This window comes from Strigops habroptila, chromosome 5 (genome assembly GCF_004027225.2).
Source record: "Strigops habroptila isolate Jane chromosome 5, bStrHab1.2.pri, whole genome shotgun sequence".
Taxonomy (NCBI): Eukaryota; Metazoa; Chordata; class Aves; order Psittaciformes; family Psittacidae; genus Strigops; species Strigops habroptila.
In genome coordinates, this window is record NC_044281.2 from 64,427,481 (window position 1) to 64,440,011 (window position 12,531).

A 12,531-nucleotide genomic window follows, 5' to 3' on the forward strand; every position below is an offset into this window, starting at 1 on the left:
TAATGAGAGAAGAAGCAAAATGTGTTTGTCTACTGCAATTTTCTGAGTGACCCATCCTCTTGCCTTGGCCGGTGAATAACCTACCCTGAGCATGATAGAAGTTGTTTGGTAACTAGCATATGGAAAGAGGCTTTGAATGCTAGAGGTCCTTCTTGCTACTAGTTTGACTTGATTTCAAAAATTTGCAGTCTGCATCTTTGTCCTTTAAGTAGATATAGTGCTTCAGGAACTGATGGAAAAGTTTCTTCTCCCCCAGTTTCCTGAATCTTCTTGTTCTGGCCACTTTGCTGCCTGACTGATTGAACTGCTTCTCAGTTAGGATGATAAACAAACTGAGTTAGCCAGCACTGATGTCATTTCTGTTTCCTGCAAGGCATGCTCCCAGTGTCCGGGTAATTGTGCAGAAACAAGTAGTGAAGTCGTGGCTTGCAGAGAAGGGCAGCGAGCAGAGGTGTGCAATAATTTTTATGGAGAAGAGTGTGTTCACAAATAAGGCCTATGGCTGGCAAGGTGACACTCGTGAGTTATGGTGCTTGTGTGAGAAAAGTCTCATCTGTCTAAAACTGTTGGCCTCAGTCTAGCATAGCTGGCTGCAGACAGAACTGGCATTTCTTCCGCTTGCTCCTGTGTGGAGTTTCTGTAAATTCACTTAGTCTCCAAAATTGGCACTGCTGTAACAACTATTTATCACTGCCCGCTCCTGACCCCACCTCATTGCCCAGGACATTGCTTTGGCCAGACAGTAAAGCCTTATGTCTGGAAGCCAAGTGACAGAGCTTGGTGAAGGTGTTCAGGAGCCTGTAGTGAATTTCTCAGGGAGGCCATGCCATGGGGCATCAGGCTTTTAAGTGAATGGAGCATGTAACATCCCAGTGAAATGGGATGTTGATGCCCCTGCTGGCAGCACCGTTAAGATTGTTTTGCTTCTGCTGAAGCAAAGGGAGAGGTGCTTGCCTTTCCTAGCAGAACTTGCATCGTCCTTGGCTTGGATAACTGAAGCTGTCTCATGTGCTCCACATAGTAAGTACCGATTTGCTGAGAAACTGAGATTTTAAATCAAACTCAGTAATAAAACTGTAGCTTTGTTTTACTAGCTACTCAAGTACTGTCTTTTGTGTATGTGTTTCCATTTAACAAAATAAGTAAGAGATGGCATTTATCTCGCAATGGCAGGGAGGTAGCTCAACGGCTGGCTGCTCTAGGCAGCTGAGACTTTTTCTGAGCTTTCTGGCCAAGACGTGAGCTTTCTTTACAGAGAGACAGAATGACCCTGTGCATGTTCACCACTCCGGCACATAAAAAGAACTACTATGTTTATTTAATCTGAAATAGATCAGTACAAAATGTACAGAAAAAGCAAATTTACAAATATACATAATCTGCTTTTGCATTCTTAAATCATCAGACTTCTTAGTAGTCTAGTTTAAAAAATATTCACATTCCTGATACTGTCTCCTCTCACCTTCATAACATTGCATCTGAATCCCACAGCCCAAATGGTTACCCAATGGTTAGAGCTCTGTCCTAGAGCCCTTTATCAACCACAGTTGCCAAACCCTGTCTAAACTCCATTATTCAACTGCTTCTTTAAATCCGCATGACACCTTAGTACACCTTCCATTGCTCTTCCACATATCAACACTCATTTAACATACTATTTTAATAGTGAGAATTTGGCAGTCAAGGCAACAGTTGCAAGTATTTGCTGTTTAGCACTATTGGAAGGTTTGAAGGAAGTTGCTAATGTAGTTGGAAATACTGCCCATCTAAGACAAAAGGATTTATGTTGCTGGCAAAGATTGCATTATGATGTAAAGCTCTATTAAAAAGAAAGCTACAATATTGAGAATAATTTAAAATGACCTTTTAAATAAATAAATAATAAATAGTAATAAATAAAGCCTTTTTAGAACCAGTGGAATTTTAACACTCAGCCTGCCTTTTAGCAGAATTTGCATGTTTGTTTTGCAGTTTTCAGTGATGGTACCTCAAATAATCCAGTATCATAAATATTTTCAGTAAAAATAGTATGTTCAGGGCTATTTTCCTCCAGGTTCACATGAAGCATGTAAAAGTAGCAAAAAGAGAGTAGTCTGGTTTCTGTCTTCAGAACTTGCCTGGATGGACGCTCTTATAGGATTTGTCTTTGAGGCTGTTGAATATCTCTTTGGTACCGTTCTGCCATTGAAGAACAAGATCCATAGGGGTTTTCCCTTGCTGGTTAGAAAAGCAGAGGAAGCAAGATTTAATTTCAGTTTATGAGTCCTTTCTTCCCTAAATACTTGTACAGTGCATCTGCCTGATGTGGACCCTTCTGCATGCACAGGTTCAGACTTACTGAACCCAGGACATCATCCTGAAACCAGAGTCCTTTTGCTCCACAGGTGTAGTCCCAGTCCGTGTCAGACTCATGATAAAATTTCCCTGGGTTTCAGAGGGTCTAAGCTGTATTAGCAAATAGCATGACTAGCAGAGCATGCAGGTGTTTCTTTTGATCTATTTAAACTGATTAGAAATACATTTAGATGAAACCTCAATAAGACACTCTCAGGTTTAATTGAGAATTCAGATAAGAGTTTGTACTGGTTTAATTAAGTTATGGACCACATCTAAATTAAACAGGAGCAACTTTTGTATGCAGATGAAGCCTAAGAGAGCTAGTCTTTGGCCTTTAGGGCTGTACCTGTCATTGTTTTCATACCTTGATGAGGGATAATGCTGGGAGTGGCCCTGCTTCAGAGAGCATGGGCAGAGAGTAGGGATTGCAAAGTACTGCAGTGACTGGTTTTTTCCTTGCCCCCTTAAATTTTGATTGATTGCCAATCAGACATTGACTGGCACAATCCACCTACTGCTGCTTGGTTTGGGAGAAAGGATTTGTGATGTGCTATTTTTAACAAGTGGTCTCAGAGCTCCAGCAACATGTCTGCTGCTGCTGCTGTGGTGGCTGTGAGCAGTCAGGTGTGGGCCTTCTTAAATTGAAGCTCTGCTAAGGCATGGGGATTTGTTGCCCAACAGTCAGGTTAATGGCCAGTCATACAGGTGTAGTGCTTGGGCTTGCCATCAGCTGTGGGAAAACAGCAGGTTTCTATGACAAGCTAAGATCATTGTCTCATTGGTGGTTAAAGCCCAGCAGTTGTGCAGAGATCAAGTGTCTGTTAAAGCTTTTCAATATGTTGTGTGTGTAATTAGAAAAAATCCTAGAAATCTGTGATAAAATTCTTATCAATTGTAGCTGATGGGATCTGGTTTTAGAAGAGGTACAGGTTTTATTTCTTCTCCCCAATCTCCCCGAGTTATACTTTCCCTGTGTCAGCTCTGCTTTAATTAGCTTGAAGTGATCTAATTAACTCTGTTCACAATAGTCTCTCCCAGCTTTGAAACCTATGAAACTGCTCTGAAGGGATATTTATTCTAAAGCGTTTGAATCACTGGGTTTTTTTGGGTATTACTTACGCAGTTCTTTATAGTTAGATCTGCTCCATACAGAATCAGAAGCCTGATCATTTTGTAGCGGTTCAGCCTCACGGCATCGTGCATTGGTGTGTCTCCTTCCTAGAGGCAAAAGACATGGACCACGGCATCAGACCTGCTCATCCAGCGCCAGGGACCAGCTCCAGCTGTGTAGCCAGGGATTTTTACAAAGGCAAGTGGAACTATCGAAGCAGACAGCAGTTTGATGCTGACAGGTAAGAAGTCGTTGGTACTTACTCTGTCTCTGGCATTAAGATCCGCTTCACAGGCAATGAGGTGCTCCCCACAGTCGTACTGACCTGTTCGCACGGCCACGTGCAAAGGGGTGCTGAGCAGCTGAGAGGTGGGAGGAGGAAGCAGTCAGTAGCATGAAACAGGTAAAGACCACTCCAAGAACAGCTGCCAAACATGATCTACTTGGAGTAAGGGTCAGCTTTTCATCTCCAATTGAAAAAGCTGCAGAGCCCCAGAAGCACATACCTTGTCTCTTGCATTTCTGTTTATCCCCTTGTCCAGTAAGAATTTGAGAACATCCAGGTTCCCCCCACGGCATGCCCAGTGCAGAGCTGTAGATTCAAGCTGCAGCAGGAAAAACAAATGGAAAGTAACTTAACTCATCATTATATTTTAAGAAAGTACTTCACTGTGATCTGAGTGATCAAACTGAGTTGTTTCTAGTAACACCTTCTCTTTATTTTGCCCTAATTTCTTTGGAACTGTGAGTTTCTCACTCTTCACACTTGCTGTGTATTGCTCTTAAAGACAGAGATCTTGGCAACGCTGCTGTGAGAGAGGATGTGTTTTGTCTATTCTGTGAACCTAGAAGTTATCTTTAGTTAGGTATGTGACTGGTATGTACTAGTTAATAGTTTTCATTCAATGCCTTTTGGGTTCTAAATGCATAGAAAATGAAGCTCAAGGGAAAGACTAGTTCTCTTTAAAACAAACAAGCGAACAACTTATGCAGGTCCACAAAGTGAATTAGAACCCTTTTCCTCTACAAGATGAAGTTTCTCTGCCCTAGAGCTCTTCTGGGAGGAGTGGAATGTCCCTTAACGGTCTCATTTGGCCTGTCTTTCCTCCTGTTTCTTATTCTCCCCATGAGCACTGGTGGGTTAAGCAAGGGGGAGCAAGGCTGACCGGTTCTGACACTTTAGCAAAGGGATGAAGAGCTGGGAGTAAAGAAGCAAAAAAACAGCTGCAGAAGCTGTTGATAGTCAGCTACCCTCATGGCTGGCATTCCAGAGGAGCAGGCATCTCTCCCAAACACAGTTTGAAATCCCAGTGGAGAATGCACGTGTTGCACTGAGCCCTGGATACATGCGTGGGACAGTGGTATCTCCACCACCTGCTAGCCGGCTGATGTGGTAGCCTGACCTCAGCTCTACCCTATATTGGCTTTGTTGCCTGTGGCAGTCTACTGGCCAAGATATTCCTCCGCTTCCTGTGTTTTCCAGCCACCATTTTGGCAAAGGGAGGGAGGCAGACACCCTCTCCTGCAACCTCTTCTCTACAGTGTTATTTTAAGGATAAACATACAAGCCATTGCAAAGGCTTTTAATACTCCTTTTCTACAAGAAGCACTTCTGTAAGTGGTTCTCTTAGCACTTATGAAACAATGAGTGTATTGTTGAAAGGAGTGTGAGGTGATGGGCATACCACGTCTTTCTGTTCAAGTTGGGCTCCAGCTTCCACCAGTTTTTTCACCACCTCTAGATGTCCTTCAGAGCATGCCCTGTGCAATGCAGTGCGCTTGTACTGGCAATTAAAACAGTGCGAAGTCAGACATTAAATATGGCACAGAAAGATATCTTTAAATCTTTCCTCCCCTCCTCCCTAGGATGATAGCAAATGCATACTCTACGCTGATTCATTTTCAAGAGCTAATGCTTTAGAGACCTGAAATCTGCTAATTTTAATGGCAACCTGATAGCTGAGAGCCTCCTACCCAGCGTTTTAGAGGGTGTGAGAAATATTTGCAGTATGCCATTCAAATTTAAAATGATGCCTGTTGTGGTCCCCCATCCAGCATGCTATGCTGCATTTTGGAAGTGCGGCTTATACATTATGGAGCATGACGGCAGGCAGCATCACTTTTTTTGTGGTTCAGCTGTCAAATTTCTTGTCTCCTAATCTGTAGCATTGGAAGATCACTTGTTACAGAAAATCAGGGTTTCCTGGGCACCAACAGCTTTCTTTTAAACATAAAGATTCTTTTGAGTTGATATTACTTTGAAGGGTCCCAGTGGCCCCTTTATCACTAGAAAACTTTACTTCTGTCTCCCCACACCCTTTCTTTTTTTCTCCCTTTAAATGTGGAAGCTACAAAACCTAGTGGTAAAGTTAGTATTGCTCTGTAATAACATTTCTTCTGTAACAGGCTTTGCAGTGAGAAAGAAGATTGTACCTCATCACAGACGTTGGGATCCCCTTTGTCTGACAGGTATTTTTCAATTACTGGCAACTTATTCTCCAGTGCAGCTCTGAAGAATGTGGGGATATCCACTGGTCCTGTCTGATGGTAAGAAATATAGAGGGCATAAATGTGTGTGGCACAAAACCCCATCAAGTGCTTTCCCAGAAGAAAGTACTTTGAAATAACTTACAATAACTTCTGGTTCAGGTTCCTTTAAAATGGGCACTTTCACTTTCTTGCATCTTTTCTTCTTCTTCAGCTGAACAAGTTTTTCAAGATCCTCCAAGTTTTCAAGTTTTGACCTCTCCTGTAACTTCTTCTTCTTCAGCTGAAACAAATCAGGAAAATCAGCAAGATGAGCTGAGTATGACCACCTCTCCCTTTCAGAGTGGCAGGACAGTGTGTGATACTATTCAGCTAAATTCAGTTACAACTTTTATTTATACAGCCTAATTGAATGTTAGAATAATTTACTAAGTGTGTGAGAAACTCTACATCATCTGTAGTTTCTCATACACCACCAGACCTCTTCCTAAATGGTGTGTCAGCCATATATGTCCCTGCGCATGGCAGGGGGGTTGGAACTAGATGATCTTAAGGTCCTTTCCACCCCTAACTATTCTATGATTCTATATGTTGTGGGCTAGATAGCATGAAATTTTGGTCTGTGTGAGGCCAGGAGTCAGAGCAGCACTGCAGTCCCTTCTGGACCAACAACTTAAGAAATCTCATGTGCAGCTTACAAGAGCTGGGAAGTCCCTGCAGCTTTAGCTGACACTCACCACATGTTTTTTCTTCTTTTATGATGCAGCCCCTGACTTGTTGTAACTTAATCCTCTTTGATGAAAAATACACCCGTAAGTGAAGAGCAAGGTTTATACTGATCTTAGCATTTCAGTCAGCAAGTGTTACATTTTGGTAAGCTACAAAGAATGTCCTCAGTATCCTTGGAGGGGCAGTTCAATAAAAGTTTAAGACTTCTTCAAGCCTGCTTGTAAAGTGCATCCCTGCACAATGTCAGTATGGGGCACTGCTAACATCAAGGGCAAGTGTGTTGCCTGATCTGAGATCCCAGGTACCATGAGGTGTCCTTGGCTTCAGAAGGGGGATCCATAAACAAGGGTAACTCACTAATACACAACAGATTCTGTGCCATGGAATCATTAAGGGTAAATACACTGGTGAGACCCTGTCATACGGTATGTATTTTTTTTTTTCAACTGAATTCTTATTCAATCTATTTCCACCTCTTCTTTGTATTCTTCTCTGCATTTAGGGTTTGACCTCTGCATTTAGGGTAGATCATTGACTTAATGGAAAATAATCATGTTGGCAGAGCGGACCAATTGGAAACCCCAAATGTTCTTAGGACCCTGTTTTGAAGGAACTCATAAAACCTCTGCAGTAAGTAATGATCTCTCTGTTGAAGGTGAAGGTCAATAGTGTCTATTTTAATATTTCTCAGGCTCACTTTCTCCCCTTCTTTTTTCAGAACAGCCTTATACCCCATGCTAGTTAAACTTTTTCATTCACAAATAACTTTAAATTTTTAGGCCAGTTGGTTGCTTATTCACCAAAGAATTTATGATGTTCCAGCTACCATGGGTGGGTTTTTTTGGAGGGGTTAGGTGGAGAGAAAAGCATGAGTTCTTAGGCATATAGGGAGAATTGTAATGCTCCAGGAATACAAAATGATACTTTTCTGTAGACCTGTATCACTTTCACTTATAATTTTTTTTCCTAAATGTGCTAGTAAGCATAATGCAATGTTTTCATAAAAAGAACATTTTCATGGTAGATAATGATGAAATGCACTCTTGCATCTTTCTTGGGTTAGTTATTATTGGTGGCAGTCATTAGGTGCACAAACTGAAGGTGTCTTACTGGCCGTGATTGGTGTCCCACTTACTGACAGCTAGCAGAGGGGTCTCTGGGCAGGAGGGAGACCCCAGGATCTAATTCAGACGTTATGGGGGGAGTTTTGGGTTCTGCTTCACAGCATTACTGCCTGGATCCATAGCTATGGATGTCAGCAGATCTCCTTCAATGGACTTTGGTGGTGATCTCCCAAAGGTTTATCTAGCTTACCATGCATGTATTTCTGACTTAGAAAGAGGCAAAACTTCAAGGGCAGCAGCAGAACGTGCACACAGGATGATAAAAAGCCAAGCACAAAACCCAAGAGCCTACCTCTGCTTCTAGTTTTTTCTCCTTCTCATAAGCCAGATCACCTCGGGCCAGTGAGTGTTCAGAGACTGTCTTTAGGTCCTCCTGCTTCTCTAATCTTACAGCAGCTTCATACTCTCCATTTTTGAAGTCCTCAGGGAGGAAGCTGCCAGTGTCTTTATCGTCTGCTCTCTTCCCAGTCACCTGTAAAAGCAAATGTGGTATGATATAAGCAGGAGTTTCATGACTGCAGTAGCCACCCCCTAGGAATGTGGATTACCTAGGGGCTAATTGCATGTCATTCCTGTCCTACTCTAGGAGAGTGTGACAGACAGAGTGCAGACCTCATTCTGCCTGTGCCTGGATTAACTGTGCTGTGAATGGCTAGAACAATCTCACTTGCAGGCAGATCTTCCACACCCATGGAGCAACCCCCTCCCTTGGCATCTTGAGGGCTTGGACATCTGTGAGGCCAACTCAGAGTCCAACTCCCTTGCCTGGCTGAGACTGAGGTGCAGCTGTGCAGACAAAAGCCAAGGAGTTGGGAAGAGCATCCTTTTTGTTTTGGGGTTTTCTTGTTTGTTCCCTCGCCAGCATGGGTCAGGCTCATCAGAAGCCTGTGAAAGGCTGTGGTGGAAAGACCCACCCCGGCCAGCCATCAGCACCCTCTGAGTGTTGAGAAGGGGAACTGAGCAGGTAGAGGAGGAGAGGCTTTCTCCCTTGGGACCTTACAGTTTTATTGAAACATATCCAATGCAGTTAAATCAAGTTGATGAGTAATTTCAAGGCTGGTTTTACCCATTGCTGTCAGTACCAAAGTCCCCATTTATAGCAAAATCGCAGAAGGTAGTTCCTGTGCAAAAGCTATGTGATGCTGTGCAGCAGCACAGCTTTCAATAGCTTCCAGAAATATTTCTGATGCTCAATTAAGTATGTACAAAGAGATAACTTATTAACCTTGGTAGAGGCTGTTGTGTATTTTGAGAGTGGTTCCATAAATTCATGTGGCCTAGGCTGCCTTTCTGTTCTGTCAGCTTGTAAAATTGTGTTTGTTACAGAGTTTAACACTAAGAAACTTGCCAAAGAATTTAAGGCAGCATTAAATAGGCTGTATGGCAGTTGCATCTTAACATAGCCATCTGGGGGGAAAAAAAAAAAAAGGCAGTTTCTGCATGATGTTCCAGTGTTTTACTGGATCATTCCTGTTTTCCCAGTTTATTGATTAAATCAGGCATTCTTAGTCTGAACCCTGCAGTGGAATGTCCCAGTACTTGTGGACTGGTTTAGACATTATTTTTCAAAGACTTGTTACACCATGAGCAGCAGTGGGTGTAGGAACTTTTAGGTTATTATTAGAAAACAATACTATTACTAAACTGTTTATTTAGTATTAGAAAATACTTTAGTTTCCCTGCATTGATACCTCCTCCCAATCCCTTACTAGACTGGAATTACTCAGTATGATCATAAACTTAATAGCTTCTAAAAGCATAAAAATGAAAATCAAGGTCAAAGGAAAATAAATACGTAGCTAAATTTTGCTTAGTCTCTTCTTTCTAGTGAACTACTGATGCAAAATCCAAACTGCTGCGTACTTCCATCAGTGGTGAGCCCCCTTCCCAAGGAAAAGTTAAAGAGAGAATATAATAGGATAGCATGCAGTGCATATGCAGGGTTTGCACCTGGAGTACAGCAGTGCTGGTAACCTCCTAAATCTCGTCAATGATCCACAAAGGTAGCCTCTCTCTGCCTGGTATAATGACAGTCTAGAAAAAAAAGTAATTATGAATAAGTGAAAGAAGGTTGTACCTACCAGCTCTTCTACTTTCATCATCATCATATTTGCTGGTGCTGTATTCCTGTATAGCTGAAACTCCCAAGGGCTCAGGCCAGCTCTGCAGGGACCACCACGCTAGCTTTGCTTATATAGCTTTGGGAGAACTGTGCTTGAATGAGATAATCTTCCAACCTGGGAATCCAAGTATGCCCCTTGAGCTTGCCAGCTGAGAGGTAGGCTCACGCTCATTCCAGACATGTTAATGAGCCAGATCTGGTGTCGAGGCAGGGAGGGGGGCGTCAGTTGGGCGAGGAAGGATGAGCCTCACAGTCTAACCACACCGAATATGTGAATCGGAATGAAATGTGAGCTCAGCATTCCTTTGGCAATGACTGCATGGCTCAGCAATGCGAGTCATTCTGCGTTCCCAGTGCCCACTAGGACAGCTGCCTGTTGATATAGCATTATAACTTCATCATCTCTTTTTTTAATGTTTTTTGTGAACTGACGTTCAAATGACTGTAAGACACTGGAAGGGTAAGTGGCTTATGTACAATACTTGTAATAATATCTTCCTGATAAACCGATTATGACCCCTTTAGTCTCGGAAAGCCATTCTTTTCATTGCTATTTATTCTTGGATGATAAACAGTTTTAGGGGAACGGATTTTTCTCATGGTGATGGCAGTCTCCTATATTTGTTGGAAGGAATTCTCTGAAGGGATTACTAAGCCGGAATGATGTCTGTGGTGCTAAAAGGTCCTATGACACAATAAGTTACAATCAATGTAAGATCTCAAAACAGCAAGCTTTACTTTTTTTTTTCCTGTGACTTTGTCAGTGATCATAAGCAGAATAATAAATTATTCCCTATTATACCAAAAAAGAAGATAAAATTAATACTGTTTTCTCAGGCAATATTTTCTTTTTGGATATGAGAGAATAGGGGCACAGAAGTAATTTGTTCATTTTTGGAGATAAGGTGGGGTACAGACTGTATGCAGACATATACAGATGATGTATGTGTTTGGGGGAAAAGGAGTTATTGAGTTCTTTGGAAAAGCTTTTCTTGTGCCACGTCATTCTGCAATGCTTGGATCTCCTGTCTGGTGAGGAATAAGCCTGGCTGTAGGCATCCAAGTCACCTGGGTGAAATGAATACAACTGCTCAGGTGCTTCAAGTACAAAATGTACATAACTGCTTCACCAGATCAAGATCTAACTATCTTGGGTGTTGTTTGTATCATTAGCATCATTAGCATTCTGCATTCCTGACATTGACCTTTCAAGGTGTCTCCCTGAACTATCTCCCAGTAATCCGAGTACATCCAAACTTGTCTTCTAGCACCCATCATACCTATGCCCTCCCTTTCCCTGAAATGAAGCTGGACATCAGGTGGTTTCTTTACTACTCAGAATATATACGGCATTAGAGGATGAGCCCCAGAACTAAAATAGAGTATGTGGCAGCAGGAGAACCTCTCAAAACATTTTTTTCCAAACCTAAGTACAGCCAGGCCATCAGTCTCCCTGAGTGATATGTTCTGAATCACACTGCCAGGCTTTTTTTCACAGCAGTTTTGTACTCCTGCTATATGTCTCTACAATAAGAGACAGCTTGGTTTGGCTTTTTCTTGTTTACAAATGTGCTGTAACAGCTTACCTCGCTCTGTTTTGTTTTGTGACACTTATCTTGGAGATTGTCTTGAAATCCAGAGCCCTAACAGGGTGGCTGCAAAACTACTCCTAGTTTAGTTGAAACAGATCACAGCAAAGACCTGATGCGGGAAGAGAAATATAGAGGTTTGCTTTAAGAAGAAAAACTATTTCAAAAGCTGTGAACTACCTCTGGCCCCACTGCTTGAAGCTTACTTCAAGCTGATGTATAAAACTGACTCAGCAAAACCTGAACTGGAAGATTTAAGCAGATAGATCTTCCTCTGCAAATGGTACGTAAATCCAAAGCCAGAGTAGCTTTACAGGAAACCTGTGCTCTGAGCAGAAACACAAACCCTCTTCTCACACCACGAATGCTAGAAAAAAACTCTAGCTTATATAGAGATAATTCCATAATTATCTTTAAAACATCCTATCCCTGGTGATTAAAAGAATAATAAAGACTAGAAAAGAATCTTCCTTGATTATCCTGAGTTTCTATGTGAAAATGATGGCACACAAAAACTCGCTTTAACCAAAGGCTGGGATATAAATTAACCTAAATGCTTTTAAGCTAAATGTCATGTAAACCAAGGTAACCTTACTGAAATAGTAGAAATGCACTGAATCATATCAGCTAAGACTCTTGGCTTATCACTACTGCTTAGTAGTGGAGGAGGAAGTATTATAATGAGCTTGGAACCTTGTCCTGGACTGTAACCACTTAATGACCTTTCAACAAGTGATTTCTCGTTAAGGTGGTAATAGCAGATGGTCAGTGGGAGATTTGTAACGGGAATCTGAAAAACTCTTGCCGCTCCACTGAAGGATAAGGGCATAGCAATGATCTGCAAGGTGTAAGGCAATCAGATATTGTCACAAAAAAACTTCACAGAGAAAAACACAAAAGGGCAGTAGGCTCAGCCTGACAGAAAACTATGTGGCAAACCCTGTTCCCTGCTATCCATAGAGAAATTGTCTGAACAGTGTAAAGAATTTTTGCAATTAATTTTTAAAGAGGTTAATGTATAGTGAAAGCATT

General features: G+C 41.9%; 1 protein-coding gene across 1 annotated transcript; it reads right to left on the reverse strand.

The window, feature by feature from the left end:
• Positions 1–485: 485 nt before the first annotated feature.
• ANKRD1 (ankyrin repeat domain 1) lies at positions 486–9,981 on the reverse strand. Its single transcript, XM_030487653.1, has 9 exons — positions 9,870–9,981; positions 8,081–8,260; positions 6,081–6,218; positions 5,882–5,989; positions 5,134–5,232; positions 3,955–4,053; positions 3,712–3,810; positions 3,457–3,555; positions 486–2,217 (listed from the first exon to the last, which is right to left on the reverse strand). Exons 1-9 carry the CDS (start codon positions 9,894–9,896, stop codon positions 2,107–2,109), a joined length of 960 nt encoding a protein of 319 aa, XP_030343513.1. The 5' UTR covers positions 9,897–9,981; the 3' UTR covers positions 486–2,106.
• Between the last annotated feature and the right edge of the window lie 2,550 nt (positions 9,982–12,531).